This window comes from Bacillus rossius, chromosome 1 (assembly GCF_032445375.1).
Source record: "Bacillus rossius redtenbacheri isolate Brsri chromosome 1, Brsri_v3, whole genome shotgun sequence".
In the NCBI taxonomy this organism is placed as follows: domain Eukaryota; kingdom Metazoa; phylum Arthropoda; class Insecta; order Phasmatodea; family Bacillidae; genus Bacillus; species Bacillus rossius.
Window position 1 is genome coordinate 219,834,285 of NC_086330.1, and position 18,338 is coordinate 219,852,622.

The following is an 18,338-nucleotide window of genomic DNA, read 5'->3' on the forward strand; positions in this document are numbered from 1 at the left end:
ATCCCAACTGTAAATGGTATCAAGTCAGTTTACTACGATGCTGCCAAAGCTAATGGTGCATAAGTAACGACCAGTGGGCATGAGAATCGAAGCACAGAATGGATAAGAATAGTTCCAAAAGGTACAACATGAAGCAAGAATTATAGAGAATAACGATCATGCCAGGAATAACAGGCTAACATTAAAAAGCACTTCGAATTAGGCACATGGGGGTACACACCACGCTTGACATCCATCAGAATAGCAAATGAGTGGGACAAAAGGTTAGCGTGCCTACTCACACAAGCACATTAAAGTGTATGAAAGTGGTAATCAAACTAACATTAAATAAGTGATAATAGGTAAGCAAGAAATACACATGATAAACTAAATGCACAGACAGTATGCGCACTTGAGGCATGCCAATGAGGTTCATACCATACATATGGCCATGCCTGGTCATTTCTCCCGTCACTCAACGATAATTCCCATCAATTTATTCATAACTCTACGAAAATTGCACTGCAATAATGGCAGGACGCAACTTGAACACTGAAACTTCCCCACTCTGCCTGCGCAGACACGTCAGGGGGAATTAGAGCAACTCATGATGATATGTGGGGGGGGGGGGGGGGGGAATTGGTATGCGCCTGACGAACTTCAAACGATGGGGAAGCAACCGCTTCACTTTTACATATTCCTGTTTGGTTATTCTTAGTTTGCTTTTTATTAATTTGATAGCACAATTTTGGCACAATCATGATGTAGTAACCTGTGTAACAGTGCTTTCCTAATCACTATAAGAATACAATTTACACATAAAATTATTTGTAGTACAATTGTATGTCTATAAGTTTCTGCATTCGCCAGCTGACACATTACACTGTAGTCAAGAAATGTTAGCTTATATAACTACTACTCACTCTACCAACATTACATTCGAATCTGGAATAACTAAGAACCATAATTTGTTCTCCTTTTGTGAAAATTTATCTTGAAATAAGACCAAACTTTGTAAATTCCAATACTGCAAATGGAAAATAAAAACACATAATGCAGCCTTAAAATCACATTCTTGAGACTCATACGTACATTACGAAATGTTGAACAGAATAACTGCACATATTATCAGTAATACTCAAATTATTTGCCTGCAAATCACAAGATACTGTTTGGGCTTTTACAAAGTAATATATCTGCTTGATGATACACAGTAGGTGTTATGGTCTAAAATTGTAGGCAAGTCCAGAAATGCATATTTTATAATAAACTGTTGTGTTTTACCATCACAAATATTCCTGTAGTTAACCTTATTTTATTTACAAAACATGTTGGAGGAACGTTCTTAACATGGAAGTTACTTGGTACTGTGCAGAGTTAGATATAATTTTTACTGTAGTAAGAGCAGATAAACATGTTTGTAGATTCAGGTGCAGGCATGAATAAGATTACAAGCTGCCGGAGAGCCACTTGCCGGAGTGCGTTTGTTTGTTTGTAGGTGTGCAAGTGTGCGTGGGCGTGGATGGCACGAAACTTTCGGAGCACCCAGTCTTCGGGCAGAAAAGGTTCGACAAAGTGGTGTTCAACTTCCCGCACGTCGGGGGCAAGATGCAACTGGGGCGGAACAGGGAGTTGCTGCGACAGTTCCTGTGCAGTGCGGCGGGCATGCTGCGGGAGGGGGGGAGAGTGGTGGTGAGTCTGTGTCGTGGGCAGGGCGGCACTCCTGCCGACCAACCCCGCGCCTGGGGCGACACCTGGCAGGCTGTCGAGATGGCTGCCCATGCCGACCTCGTGTTAGATGACGTCCATCCCTTCTGGAAAGCGGCGTTCCCGCACTACACCTGCGTTGGTTACCGCAGCCGTGACTCTGCCTTCCAACTGGACGGGGCACTGGTGCACGTGTTCCGGCCAGCCGGCCCCCTGCTCCCCTTGTCCCCTGCCACCCTTCCCACCCCTGCCTGCAACTATCTCCTCCCGTTCCTACACGCCTTCCTGCGCTCCCGCTACCACGTCAGGCCGGTCCAGCTGCCTCCACGCGTGGTAGGAGAGCTGCTGTCCCACTACTGTGCACTGATCCCGCCCCAGGGTGCTCTCGACACCCAGGTGGGGGTGGCACACACACTGGTGCTCCCAACCTCTCCACCGAACCTCTCGGCCCCGCCTGCGGCTGTGCAGGCACTGCTCGTGGGAGGGCATGCGGGGCTGGGCGCAGACTTTGTCCGACACATCCTGGAGATGTTCCACCGACAACACACTTTCTCCGTGTTGGTTGAGACGGGCCTCAGAACAGTAGAGGGGAAGAGCGACGTGCTCTTGGCGAGCAAGGACGAGGTTGGCTCCAGGAGACTGATGTGTGAGGAGGACCTCAGAACAGTAGAGGGGAAGAGCGACGTGCTCTTGGCGAGCAAGGACGAGGTTGGCTCCAGGAGACTGATGTGTGAGGAGGACCTCAGAACAGTAGAGGGAAAGAGCGACGTGCTCTTGGCGAGCAAGGACGAGGTTGGCTCCAGGAGACTGATGTGTGAGGAGGACCTCAGAACAGTAGAGGGGAAGAGTGACGTGCTCTTGGCAAGCAAGGACGAGGTTGGCTCCAGGAGACTGATGTGTGAGGAGGACCTCAGAACAGTAGAGGGGAAGAGCGACGTGCTCTTGGCGAGCAAGGACGAGGTTGGCTCCAGGAGACTGATGTGTGAGGAGGACCTCAGAACAGTAGAGGGGAAGAGCGACGTGCTCTTGGCGAGCAAGGACGAGGTTGGCTCCAGGAGACTGATGTGTGAGGAGGACCTCAGAACAGTAGAGGGGAAGAGCGACGTGCTCTTGGCGAGCAAGGACGAGGTTGGCTCCAGGAGACTGATGTGTGAGGAGGACCTCAGAACAGTAGAGGGGAAGAGTGACGTGCTCTTGGCGAGCAAGGACGAGGTTGGCTCCAGGAGACTGATGTGTGAGGAGGACCTCAGAACAGTAGAGGGGAAGAGCGACGTGCTCTTGGCGAGCAAGGACGAGGTTGGCTCCAGGAGACTGATGTGTGAGGAGGACCTCAGAACAGTAGAGGGGAAGAGCGACGTGCTCTTGGCGAGCAAGGACAAGGTTGGCTCCAGGAGACTGATGTGTGAGGAGGACCTCAGAACAGTAGAGGGGAAGAGCGACGTGCTCTTGGCGAGCAAGGACGAGGTTGGCTCCAGGAGACTGATGTGTGAGGAGGACCTCAGAACAGTAGAGGGGAAGAGCGACGTGCTCTTGGCGAGCAAGGACGAGGTTGGCTCCAGGAGACTGATGTGTGAGGAGGACCTCAGAACAGTAGAGGGGAAGAGCGACGTGCTCTTGGCGAGCAAGGACGAGGTTGGCTCCAGGAGACTGATGTGTGAGGAGGACCTCAGAACAGTAGAGGGGAAGAGCGACGTGCTCTTGGCGAGCAAGGACGAGGTTGGCTCCAGGAGACTGATGTGTGAGGAGGACCTCAGAACAGTAGAGGGGAAGAGCAACGTGCTCTTGGCGAGCAAGGACGAGGATGGCTCCAGGAGTCTGGTGTGTGAGGAGTATGTGCTGGGGGGCAGGTTACTCGTCAGTGTGCTGCATCTGGACAGACTGGCAGGAGTGGTGCTGGGTGCTGCAGACTGGAGGGAGCTGTGGGCAGAGGGAGCGAGAGTGGAGGTGAAGGATGGGGTACCCAGCCTGAAACTTGCATGCTTGCACTCAGTGCCCCATGTTTTGGACGTGACGTTCCGTGTGCCGTGTGTTTGGTTGGAGGAGAAATTTTGGGCTGCGCTCTGGGATCTTGCAGGGAGCGTCATCTCGGGAGTCTCCCTCTTGAACACATATCAGTCTCCCGAAGGCTGGACCAGCCACTGCTACAGGATCACCTACCACTCCTTCTCCAAGGCTATGTCACGCAACAAAGCCATTATGGTCCACCACATCATCTGCAAAGGACTTGTTGACAAATTGGGGGTTGCAATTTTTTAATGCTATACTTGTATGCTGTAGCACTATTTTCTAAGATGCTGCAAAACTTGCAAGTTTTTTTACATATTACTCTATGACCTAAATAATAACACTTTCAATAAAATTTTCCAGAATTTTTATAAAAGTAAAATTATTACTGTACTGCATCTGAGTACAGATAATGTCAGACCATGAATAAGTTGTGTTGTGTATGACTGGAGTCTTACGAACAGCTGACTGTTGAAGCTGTGTGCACCATAATGAGTTTTCCGCAGTGTTTTCAACTTTTACACTAGTATGCACCAAGGACTCACCCTAGTCAAAAGATTAGGACAATTTGATCAGGAAAATATAAAATATGCAGTCATGAAAGTTTTTACAATGTGTGTCATCGGCTGTTTGCTTGGGCACTTGGGTCATGCACAATTTTTATTTATTCTTTATGCACATTGTCTCATAGAAAGAAATTCTTATTTATTAAAAGTCATCACAGACAAGCATTTATTTTCAGATGTGACCTATTTTGCAGAGTCATGAACACCCTTTTGTTCATTTTTACACAGAATTCTACCCACGTGTGTACTTGTTAGTTTTAATTTTAATCATTACAACCTTAGTTTATAAATTATTACTGTTTCATTATGAAATGACAGATTTTCCTGAAAATAATAAAAACACATCTTCATCGTACTCCAATGTTATATCAAGTTTTGGTAAAAGTTTTTCTGTAATTTTTAAATACTTTATTGCTGTACCTACATAGCTCACTCTCATTTTACTTAGAACATGACAGTCTATTAAATAGTATCTAGCTGTTTTAAATCTGGTGTCAGCCTCTTGTAAACATTAATTTTGTGCACCCTAGTTGGTAAATGAAATATCTTTATATGGTTTTGTATTTGGGGCTTGAATCTACTTACTAAAAATAAATTGTTTTACTAAACTTTTCTAAGAATGTAACTTTTGTAACTGTGGTAGAGGTGTAAAAGTAACGAAAAAATGTGTACCCGTATGTATTCGTTACTAAAACAATTAGTACTCGTTACTTTCGTATCGTTACTCGTTACTTCTGATACCGCATGACATGGCACATGATATGTTATGTAACAGCATCGAATCGAGTCGTATTTCGTACGCGTACAGTATGACGTCGCGTAAATAAAAATAAATCGAATATAAACAATTAAAAATATTTGATAATTAACAGCTTTTGTTAACCAAGAAACAATTAACTCTCATTAGAGCGGCTTTATTATAATATATCTTTTAAGATAAGAACATAAAACGTGAAAATACGCGATTATAAAAAACAAAAACATAGATATTTATAATTTGTAAAAAATACTTTCTTACGTTGTTTCTGTTCGAATCTAAAACTTTGTCTACACACACAATACCTTTAATAAACAGTAAAAAACTTGGACGACGAATTTCCAAATTATACTTTTATTAATAAACAAACATCGTTCTTTGTAACGAATACGCGCGCGCATGCGTGAAACATACGAAAGATGCGAGTAACGAAATGCATTCGTGTGTAACGTTTCGTTACTCGTTACTAGATGCCGCACCCGTTACTCAGTAACGAATACATACGGTTTGCTACAGCTCTAAACTGTGGTAATTGCAATACATTTATACTGGGCCAATATTCCATGGAACTAAGGGACCCGTCCGACTCTCCTACTTTGGGAAGGGATAAAATGCCTTTTTAATTATGTGCAGAATTCTTTATTGGAATACATAATTTAAGTATCATTTTTAAATTTCAAACAATCACACTAAATTTATGAGGCAACATTCTTCACTCCACTGTTTAATTTCTCTATCCATTATTTGCTGTCCGCTTTGTTGTGCGCTGAGAATCGGAGCCTGACTATCTTGGTATTTTCTGCTCATGCCCGAAGCCAGCACAGCAGGACTGGGGAACCAACCTATGCTCTGCTGCTCTCGTGCTAACAATAAATGTGTGCATATTATGAATTAAGCTTTGGTTAAAGAATGGTGTGTTGTAAAAAAACGTGATGGTTTTAAGGTCTTTAAGATCCTCAACATGCAAAATAGATGTTTCAAATGGAGTGAAAAATATAAAATTGTCCCTCAGCAAGCCTAGGCCATGCAAGGAACAGAGTTCATTATATAATTATAGAATAAAAAAGTTTGAAGCACATAATTGCACTATTTGTAAACATAATTTTTACCTGTTATTCCTATAATGTAATTTTTTTAATTAATTTTTGAAGTGATTTTACAGATTGTGGGTTTTTCCTTGATATTTTTATGCATTGTGGCATATTTCTATGCTAGTTTCTTGCATTTGTCCCTATACTCTGTAGCATGAACATCCCACAATATTGGTTTCGCTTAATTATCACAAGTTCCTCTAGATCAGGGTTTCCCAATCTTTTTAAGTCCGTGGCGCACATACATGTTTACTATTATGTCTCGGCGCCCTAACCTATTTGGCTCGTCGAAATAGATGGGTACAATGATACTAGTTAGGTAGATAAGCACAAAAATTAAAATATCCACATTATGAATCTGAACTGTATATTTATATTTATAAGAATATAAAATTAACACAAAAACATTCAAGAGAGACTTAAGAACAACAAAAATAAAATACAATAGCTACCTAGCTAGTCAATGTGATGGGTGAGCTTGGTGATCTTCGCACATTTTTTCAAAACGTGGAATAAGGTTTGACACTGCTACTCGCATTTATTGCTCCACATTGATCTTTGAGCGATATTTTCTCTTGATTACAGCTACAGCTGAAAATCCAGTTTCGCACAAATAAGATGTTGCAAAAGGAATGAAAATTCTTATAGCTTGTGAAGCTAAAGTGGGATATTCATATTGAACCGATATCCAAAACTCGACCAAATCGGAACATGTGAATCTAGTTCTAAGGCTGCTGTCGCAAGAGAGTTCAATGAGACTTTCTTCTTCTTCCGATGTAAATTCTGGCGGAGCTTGTGCATGGAATGGGTCTTGGATCCACGAATATTTATCGACATCGTCTTCGGCAAAGTATTTTGAAAACCATTCAATGAGCTTCGAAAGGTGTTTCGTGAAAAGGGTCATCAGGTCTTGTGAGACAACAAGCTCATTTGATGTCACATATTCATACAACTGCGGGAAACAATCTTGACCGCGATTTTCATTCATTTTTTTAATCCAAAACTGCAGTTTTTTCTTAAACGCAGCAATATTCTCCAGTAGTTTCAGAATGTGCATGTTGTTGCCTTGCGAAGACAGATTCAGTTTGTTAAGTTTTTCAAATATGTCGCACAAATATGCTAGTTTTAGCAAAAAATCTGGTTCAGCAAAGTATCTGGAGTTTGCATGATGCTCTTGTTGTAAAAAACTGTGAATTTCTTCATGTAATTTGAACACACAAATTAAGACTTTTCCACGGGAAAGCCATCGTGAATTGCAGTAATATATCAGTGCTGTATTTTCAGCTCCCATATCTATGCATAGTTTTTTGAAAAGTCTGGCTTTTAGTGGTCTAGTTTTAATGAAGTTTACAGTACCAATGACATGTTCTAATACTTGGTTTAATTCAGAACTCATCGACTTTGACGCAAGCGCTTCTCTATGGATGATGCAATGGGTCCACACAGCATGCGAGGCTTTTTTGCAAATAAGCGCTTGTAATCCTCCGTACCTGCCAGACATTGATCGAGCACCATCTGTACATACACCAATACATTTTTCCCAGTTGAAACCATTTTCTGTAATAAACTTGTCAAGAATTTCAAACAAGTCATGAGCCTTTGCACTTTCGGTAATGTTTTTGCAGAATAAGAGTTCTTCGACAATAATATTGTCAGCCACAAAGCGTACGTAACAAATCAGATGTGCATCATTACTGTCGGTAGCCTCGTCAAGTTGCAGACCAAATTCCTTCCCTTTCATTTTTACTATTAATTGGCGATTTAGATCCTCAGCTATGTCATGGATTCTTCGACTGATAGTGTTGTTAGATAAGGGTACCTTAGAAATTAATTTTCCCGCCGATTCTCCCACCATAATATTCACCATGTCGAGAGCAGCCGGTATAGAACAAGCTCTTCTGCAATAGTATGAGGTTTTTTGCATTTCGCCATCCTGTATGCTACCTTGAAGGATGCTAACAGCGCGTTGTTAGGTACTGAGACTTGTTGAGTAAACACATTTTGTGTATTTTGTAATTTCCTATTAAAAAAATCACGCGATTTTTCACCATAGCCGGGTGAATGGTTTCGAGATTTCGCTTTAACTTACTTGGAAACATACTTTCAGTTGATAAAATTTTCAAACAGAGCACACACTGCGTTCTTTCTTCATTGTTTACTTCTGTTGACGTAAAGTCGAAGTCCAAATAGCTATCATCATATTTGCGATATTTCCGTTTTTTTACTTCCCCACCACTGGTAGATGCATTATCAGTGTCCCTTGTACTACCGACTTGTTTATTAAATACAAATTGATCCATTTTGACAAAACAAAAGACTTATGACGAAAACAAAACGAAACGACACAATCAAAACAAAACGGGAGATGATGTCTCGCTGCTCGCTTGTAACTAAACAAATGGCCATCGCGGGTGGTTCGCGGCGGGGGAGGAGAGTACTACACGCCCAAGCAACTGTGGTCCTGTGGAGGGGAATTACGGGAGCGCCAGTGTCGCCGTGAGAGAGGGGTGGTGAATGAGGAGGGGTTGGCAGTAGGGGGATACCGTTTGCTGCGGAAGCAAGGGGTATACACGTACGTTCATTAGTGTACGCAACATGTAAGCAAGAGTATATGGATGAAAGGAAGACCATGTAGCGCAGTCGTGCAGTACGTAAGAAATGTTGTGATAAACTAAAGGTATATTTGTATGAAACAGCGAAACAAGGTGTCTATGGAGATGTCAGAATGTGTACCAAACAGTTGTCACAGCATCACACTGTACCGATTGCATTATACAGTAAACTCCCGGTATACCGCGCCTCGATAGATCGCGGAATCGGGTATATCGCGGGTCAAACCATGTCCCCCAATCAGAAATGAATAATAATAATAATAATAACAGTAGAACCTCGTTAATTCGTGATGGTCGGGACCGAGATAATCACGGATTACAGAATTTCACGGACTAGGGATTAAAAGCCAGGAAGGTCTTGTCAAGCTTCTCAGACACCGGCGTGCAGCTGGGTTAAGGCCAAGGTCATGTGACGTAACATCTACCGAGGCTTACTGCGCCTTGGCAGCAGATGGATAAAAAATAGTAAACTCTCCATTATTCGTGTTAATTGGGACCCGCCGATGCCCGGATAATTAAAATCCTGTAAAAAAAAAAGTAATAAACCCGGATAATCCGTTCACGGTAAGGGCCGTCTTCGAATTAGTCTCGGCTTAAAAAAATACGGCACTGCCTAGCCATTAGTTCACGGTCATTTACAACAGCCGAAGAGAGAAAGATAAGATCGTGCTGAACTTGCACACATAAATTTTGGGTAGCCCCCCCCCCCCCCCCCCCCTTCCCACTCATCCCACTTCGTCCAGCCGAATGCCAGCCAGACACGTCACTCGCCAGGCGCCTGCCGTGCGTTGGCGGGTGGAAACAAAGGGAGACGGGAAGCAGACATCAGGACATCCCCCTCAAGTTTAAATAGTGACAAATGTGACAGCTGAAAGGGGGACGACACAAAGGGTCGGTACAAACAGCGTTGCAGAGTTTGGCGGCCCACGCGATGGCTTGCAGTGGTTGCCGGCCGCCGGCCCGCGTGACGTTAATTTCAAGCGCTGACAATTTTTACTTCTCTTTTTTTTTTCTGCACTTTTTAATCGTCCCGGATTATCCGATTCCCGAATTAGCGCGTCACGGATTAACGAGGTTCTACAGTAATAATAATGGAATAAATGGTTGACAGCCGATTAGGATAATTTTGCGTTGTAACTCACAAACTAAGCATCGGGCAGAAAAAAGCCTAGGCGTAGAAAATGTCCGCAGTGAAATTCTAAACAAGATATCTCCGTACATTATTCCTCTATCTTGTAGTGTTTTCACATTATGGTCCAATCCAGCCCAGTGTTATTTTCTGAAACACTAGTTCTTAACATTTTTTTTAACCCACAAATAAAGCATCGGACAGGGGACCCGATAAAGCCCACTGTCCAGCGACATTATCCAGCGTGACTCGGCTGGGGATTGATTTTGGATAGGTTTGGTTGACGGCAAGCGCTGGGAGGGGAGAGGCGAGCAGAGAATATGCGACCAAGACACCCGGGTAGACGGGAGGAGTGGAATATAAGCGCCAGTGATGAGAGGGGCGATTAAGCCAAAAGGGGGGAAGTCTGGTGACCTTGAGTAGTTCACTCATTTCCGTCGGCACACTTCTCGTGTTCACGTGTGTTGACATATAAATGTTTTGTTATAACTTGAACCTACAGACGTAATATTATTCGTTGTATTATACACGTTCATCTTTTTACTTTGGTATAATGTTTTAACATTAAATAGTAAAGTAAATCAGCTAGCGTATTTTTTAACTTTGCCGAGGAATTCCCAGTGGTCCAATACTTATGTGAACCATACTGTACCACTTTTACCGTGAGGTAGTAAACAAGCCCCGGATATGTTTATGTGTAGCGGCCTCCCGACCTTTAACCAGAGGCTGGGGAATATAACACTTGCCGATCCGAGCCACACACACTCAGCAACTCGACACAGCGTTTGATGGAATAAGTAAAAAAAATGTTTAACAGACTTTTTAATACGGCACCACTGATTGCGCTAAAATTATTTTGGCGCAATTTTTGTATCCCACATGTGACCATTTATAATTTAATGTAAGCATGGATAACAAAGTTTAACCACTTTACACGATAGACGATTCTTTATTTTATATTGTACGAATGCTAGAATAGTTTTTCACGTATCTGCTGCATACTTCTGCAAAAGACACGCTATTTGTAAGTACGTAAATCTAGAATTTTTATTTTGTCAATCAAACTCGGTACTTTGCGATTCATATTCGGTTTGAAGTATTACTATGGCCTTTCTATTTAGAAGACTTTGAACACAGAATCGTGTGTAACCGCACACACTGCACTTACTTTGTTACGGACACTCAGACGAAGCAGATACTGTGGCTGACACCACGAGACTGGCAGCAGCTTGTGTGCCGCACGTGTGTATGGCGGCGTGTGGCGCGCTCGTAGGCCGTGCGACAAACTGTGCGCGGCATGCGGAAAAATAAAAAATAAAATTCAACATTTCATATTTATCTTTAAAATTTATTATTTTAATTTTTTCACCCGCGTTTAGTGAAAACTGCGGATGCAAAGTCCGCACAAAGGCGGGCCGTCTATACTGTGCGTGCTTGCCGACCTATTAGAACACAGGCGGTGTTTTATGCCTTTTGACCTTGGTCACATCGAAACATCGCGGTTATGCAACAACGCGGGTAAAAGTTATGTCCCCCGACAACCGCGTTAAATAGGGAGTGTACTGTAATAATTATTATATTTCACTCAGCACCAAACTGAATGTCTATGTAGGTATACATTCGCCTATAATCAAAGAAATTTTTTTTTGCGATAAATTGATGTAGCATATGCAAGAAACGTTTCAGAACAATTTTTTGCTAAGTGCATCTAACAAACTCTCACTCAGCCACTTAGTTCTTTAACTCCTGACATGTTACAATTGCTAATCACTTGCCTGCACTGGCTATATATAGTTTTGTGATTCGTTGAACTGCCCGATGCCATTTGTCAATACATGTTCTATTACAGTCACGCATGCTTCGAAACCTTGCTCCGCTTTCAAAGGATCCGTGAAATACTTGAACACCGATACGCCCGTGTCCTCGCACTGTGTCGTGACTTATGGTAACAGCTGTACTTGCCGTCCCACCCGTGACATGCATTCCGACCCTTGAGGTTGACTAGGCAAAGGGAGGGGACAGTGTGGCGGAAGGGATGACGACGGAGGGAGGGGTCCGTCTGACCTTGGGTAGTTCACATGTTTACCGGGACCATAGTTGTCTCGGGCTTGTAGTAGATAAGTATTGACGAGTGCGCAGGTAAGCGAAGCACTACGCGAGCGCTAGAAATTAAATTGTTTATTTTGTACCCGTGAACACTTCAGTTGAGGTTTCGGAGAATGGTAAAGAGAATCGCTTCACGGCGCCCTTCTTAACTTTCTACGGCGCACCAGGGCGCCGCGGCGCACACTTTGGGAACCCCTGCTCTAGATCATTTCTTTCTTTGCTATTGCACTCACATTTGCTAAGAATTTGGTTGGCTGACACTCGTCTCAAAAATTAACAGGCCTTGAACTGAAGATTATCATTGTATTAGATACAAGTATCGCATAGATTATGTGTACACACTTGACACCAACTTGCAATTAGTTTTTGAGATATGGAATAAATGTCATCCACTCAATATCAAGAAGCATTTACACTTAATGCAGAAGTTCTCTCGGACACGAGGTCAGGTTGGTCAGCGTTTATACTTTAAACAAAAAAGTTTTGCAATATATATTGTGGTATTCACACTTGAATGCAACATTAAGGCCCGAATTCAGAGTTGACCTTCGAAAGCGCATCCAACTCTCATTCATCTGGCAGACTCTCCACCTCTCATACTTCAAAAACGCCTTTCGAATGACTGCCAGCTGAAAGCTTGTTCCCATCCACTTTCAGTGAAGATCTGGCAACATGGCACAAAAATTTTCTTAGATCAAGTACTTGGAGTGTGTGTGGAAAAGCGCCCTATTTAATTTAGATTGTCTTTTGTTTGCTCTCCCACTGAAAATAATATTTTGTTTGGATTGGACACGAGGTTAGGGTTACCAGACACTGATAATAAAAAAGGACGACATTCATCTCGCAAAAGGAGGACATTTCACTAAAAAGGAGGACAATATATATATTTTTTAAAAAAGCCATGAATTAATTACAATGGAGTACGATATTTTACAATGTTTTTGCATTTAATACAGTTTCAGTATAAATAATCAAACAAACTACGCATATACAGCATATTAAAAACACGTGCTTCTGCATGTGCTGCTACCTGTCAAGCTGTCATAGTACTACTTACTAGTGGGATGACTCTGCGGACAGCGCGCGCTTTGCCCATTGTGTAACTGCAGGAATTATCTCACTTTATAAAAAAAGCCAGACATTTTGGAGCATTAAGGAAAATCCGGCCGGACGCAAAAAAATACATAAAAAGGAGGACATGTCCTCCTTTTGCCGGACGTCTGGTAACCCTACACGAGGTTGAGAAATGTTCTTAAGATGGATACGTTGTCTAAAATTATAGTGTTTTCTCCAGATGAAAAAGCGATTATTTTTGATCTCGTGAGAAAGCACAAAACCGTAATCGAAAACAAAACAAAAAAAAACAGATGCAGTTTCTTACAGAGAAAAAAATTGTGTTTCGAACTCTTGATCCCGACAAAAATAAAACGGGCCTGCTAAATTTCTTATATACCTTCGCGGAACTGGATTTTCATTTTTAAGATCATCAAAAAATTCAATAACCTCGTCAATGTGATTTGGAAATTCATCCAAATCTTCTGCCATCGCTACAAAACACGTGTCTGATGCACACTTTGCGGGCGAAACGATTTCTTTAAAAACGCATATTTAATTCCAAACCATATTTTACATATCTGCCATATGACAAAAATGTTTTAAACAATTACAAACATACATAAACACGTTTTTATGTGGGAATTATATATTAAAACCATCAACTGCTCCGCCGATTTTCAACTGAACAGGCATTCGAATGTGCTTCAGACCACATTCACTTTCAAGTGGTTGGCTCTCCTTATCCAACAGTCAACCAACCACTGAAAAACGTCTCTGCCGAGCAGCTTCAATGGAAAAGCCTTTCGGTGTGTGGATAACCGTCGAAAGAGCTCTCTGAATTCGGCCCTAAATCTCGGCCATTTTTACAATGGTAATGTTTAAGTGTCAGATAATGTTACATTATATCAGTGGTTCCCAACCTTTTTTTGATCAGCGACCACTTAAATTTCATTATTATTAGCAGGGACCACAAGGTTAAAAAATAATCTGTATCAATATAAAAATAAACTTTAAGCCTAATTGTTCAATGTTAATCGAAACGTTTAACATAAGCAATCTAAAAAACAAAAATAAACATTAATTAACAGTGTTATGATTGAAAACATATATTTATAGTACACAATTCAGTTTGCATCAATGAGATTTTTGAGCTTGCATCTTCGATACAAGATCTTGAATTCTTGGGCTAATACTTTTGCTCAAAGCTACACGCATATCATCACTTATTTCAGTCGATTCCTGGATTTGTTTTTAATGATCAGTAATGAAGAAAATACTTGTTCGCATAAATAAGTTGTTGAGAAAAGCATAAGATAGCGCAAAGCGATTTCTCGAATTTTAGTATATGAAATTGCTTTCTTACACCAAAACGTCTCCAAAGAATCAGATTCAAAAGCGTCCTTACAGTTCCTGTCATTTTGTAATTCAATACGTTCTTCTTGGATTTCTTCTGCAACTTCTCTAGCGTTAGTGCCAAAAGGGTTGCGTATCAGTTTTTTGTCCACATTAGCTTCTGTATTGTTATATTCTGGGAAGTAACGGTTGAATTCGTCAACCAACATTTGCAAATGACATTTGCTGTTTTTTTGTATGCTTTCCCTAAACATGACATACTTTTTGTCATCAAGGAGTGCCTTCAATGTTGCAAACGCATGTAATTGCCCTCGCCAACTTGACTAATCCATAACTTAAGTTTGCAAATAAAAGCACAAAGTTAATCTTCAAAATTAAAAATATTTGCAACGCCTTCTAATTGCCTGTTTCCTGAACCTTGCATTTGCAAGTTCAACTTATTTAAGTGTGTAAAAATATCCACAAGATATGCCAAATGCATCTGGGATGTCAAGAGTCTTGGAAGCTAACACCTGGCGATGAAGGATACAATGCAATGTTAATGTTGACGAATTCCTCTGTTTGATTAACGTTGCTAGACCGGAATGTGATCCTAACATCGCAGGAGCACCATCCGTACAGAAACCTACTAGCTTTTCCCACATAATGCCATATTTCTGGAAATATCCAGTTATTATATTCATGACGTCGATACCTCTTGATGTCATTTCCAGTTCCTGAGAAAGCAACAGTTCTTCTTTGATTATGTTGTCGTAGTCTAAAAAGCGGACAAAAACAAGTAACTGAGCACAATTAGAAATGTCAGTGGATTCATCGCACTGCAAAGCGAAGAATGGCGACATTTTAATTCTTGAAACAAGTTGCTCCTCGATATCATTTGACATGAGTTCAATTCTAGCTTTCATCGTGTTCGACAAAGGTATATCTTGTATATTTTTTTTTTTTGCTTCTAACCCTAAAACGTCTTCGACGGCTTTGATCAAACAAGGTTTCACAAGAGTTTCTCCTATTGTGTGAGGCTTTTTTGATTGTGCTATTAATTTCGATATCTCAAACGATGCTACTAATGTTTTTTCAGATGATGCAAACCTTGTACCACTAGGTCCGAAATTCATTTTTTTTAAAATTCTCCAATTTTCTTTGAAAGAACTCCAGTAGTCGGTCAGAAAAATTTGGATGAATCGTTTCTAGGTGACGTTTTAATTTCGCTGGCTTCAAGGCTTCGTTCGCGAGAACAGTTGCGCATATAACACATTGTGGTTTTATTTCTCCATTACTTTCTATCAAAGTAAATCCAAATTTAATGTAACTATTATCATATTTTCTCTTAGGCGGCATTTTCTGAAAACAAAACCAAAATGAAATAGAATGTTCACTGTTATGGTTATATTATGTTTTATGCCAAGTAAAAGAATAAAAATAATTTAGCTAAATTTTTTCATAATTCATAAAATAAATCATTCAATAAATAAATATAAACTGGCTTCCAAAAAATTCTAACCTCGCTATTATTTTTTTTTACAAATTTAAATATTTACTACACAATTTAAAAAATAATGTTGTCTAATTGTTAAAAACAAGGGTCTTGGTAGGTACTTTAAATTTCCCTTAACCTTCTTGGTGCCAGCCTCAAATTGTCTAATTCTATGACAGTTATACTAAAAGTGCCAAGTCATGTTTAAATGAATTACATATCTTGAGTTAAATATTAATATATTTTTTACCTTTAATAACTTTTTACCTTTAATTACTTTTTTATCTTTAATAACTTTTTTACCTTTAAGTATGGAAGTATAAATTTTTCACATCTTATAAATAAATTATTCTTTGTCATTTTTTAAGATTTAATAAAAACATATAATGCATTTTTTATTTATTTTATTTTGAAGTTCTCGTGAAAAAGTTATATTATTTTTAATGGATTGGCGTGTGAATAGGGCATGGTTATCAAAGTAATATTCTTGGCACTAAGAATTTCTTGGAAAAATACAATCACTACAACTATTACAAAAATGATTTTCAACGCACAATAAACAACAATAAAGAATAACTGGCAATTTATAATATCCATGAAACTGCTTATTATTTTTTGATAAAGCAACTTAATAATTTGTTTACCAGAAATATATAATTTTTGTAAATATTTGCAAAATAAATTTTTTAAGCAGGAACACATACTTATTAAGGAAATAATTAACACTTATAATTTACAAAATAATCAAAAGATAATTTTTTTTAAATAAAAGTTTAATTTCTCAAAACGGAAAGTTAAATTAAAAACAAAGAAATGTGCACAAACGCAGTACCCATCTGTTTCACATGCTGTTCGAAAACAGCATGAAAACCCTGCTTTCTATCAGGGAAGGAAGACAGAAGCGTGACAGCTCTGCTCTCTATTTTGAGAAAAAGCAACTCAATAGTAGGGCGAGTCAAACCGACAACGGTAGAGTGCACTGCAAGTGTCGTAAATGCGTCTTTGAAAGAAAAAAAAATTCAGGCCGATTTTTTGATCCTCCAATTTTTCGTACGACACAGAAAAGGCGATTTATCCTACTTTGGCATTAAAAGAGTTAACTGTGTTTTTATTTTGTTATGAAAAACATAAAACAGCATAATAACAATTCAACAATTTTATGATAGCATTTTTTAAGAATTTTTGTGGCTGGCTCCACTTTTTAATTTGGGAGACCAGTGTTCTTTAACTATCTTAATTTTTAATTTCATATCGCATTATTTTATTTATTTAGGTTTTCAACTAACTGTACCTAACTGTTGTGAACATTTGTAATACACAAACACAAGAATCATACCTATGTAAACTAACGTCCACATTCTGTTTTGTAATTGCATGTTTTTATTAAAAAAGTTTAACAGAGAAAAATGTGTAGCCTCCTTACCCTGTTCATATTTTATCAAAATATCCATAAGAATATCGAGGAGTTACAGATGTTGACCCACTAAACAGCTGAACAGAAACACTAACACAACACTGCTGAGCAAACAAAAGAAAACGTACGATTGACTGACCAGCTTGCACCATAATGTTCAGTCAGTTGCTTGCCCTTCCCCCGGTTGACTGCGCGCCGCGCTCACTTTTGTTCACCGACGCGCGTTCATTCAAAGTTCGAAATCTTTCACGTACCATATTTTAGCTCTTGCGGACCACTGATGGTCCGTGGACCACTGGTTGGGAACCACTGCATTATATAAAAGTCCACTGTAAATGGACCTTTACTTTTGCAGATGTCAGATATTTTTCTTTCATCTGTACTTGCTTATACAGGCTTTCTTTACACCTTTGCTCGGTACTCAGTGAGAAGTACATTTCTGGGCAGCCTGTACATTATCAAGTTTTATTGTCCCTAAACAACTGATAGCATCTGGTTGTGATAAAATTGGAAAAATATTAATAAATAAATAATTCAAATTTATTTACTGTAAGAATTTTTAAAAACCAACCGCACAAAATTATTAGATTTCCTCTTTGTCGATAATTGCTATATTTCTAAAATCAATTTTAAATACTCTCTAGAATATTCTTATCTTGAATTTGATCAGTCCAATAGTCATTTACAGACTGTGCTCTGTGCTCTACACAACAAAATTTATACTAAATATATATTAATTCCGAACTTTAATAACCTAGGTAAAGATTATTATCTATTTAATAGTAAAATTAGTAGTAATAATAATGTTATGTTATTAATAAATGTTTTTAGGCTTTTTTCATTAATATATCTAATATATTTAAACTCTGTTTACTGTTGATTAGCTTTATAATCATATAATTATTTATTTTTCTTTAATTAGTTATTTTTTTTCCTTTTTGCCTGTTGTGTATGTTTTTGTCCCTTGTTTTGTGGGTTATTTTGTGTGAAAATCTTGTTGTTCTGTTTTGTTCATGTTATTATTTATTTAGTTGTGATCCCTTTGATTGTATTTGAATTTCTGTCATCCTTGTTTATCCTTGTGTGTATG

The 18,338-nt window shown here is 39.8% G+C and overlaps 1 protein-coding gene across 1 annotated transcript in view; it reads left to right on the plus strand.

Annotated features, from left to right (window-relative positions):
- Nucleotides 1-17,764, plus strand: part of LOC134527302 (uncharacterized) — a 52,510-nt gene extending 34,746 nt beyond the window's left edge. The window contains exon 2 of the mRNA XM_063359854.1: nucleotides 1,478-17,764. Coding sequence (XP_063215924.1) covers nucleotides 1,478-3,942 — 2,465 coding nt within the window. The 3' untranslated portion in view covers nucleotides 3,943-17,764. The remainder of the gene's footprint in view (nucleotides 1-1,477) is intronic.
- The last annotated feature ends 574 nt before the right edge of the window (nucleotides 17,765-18,338 follow it).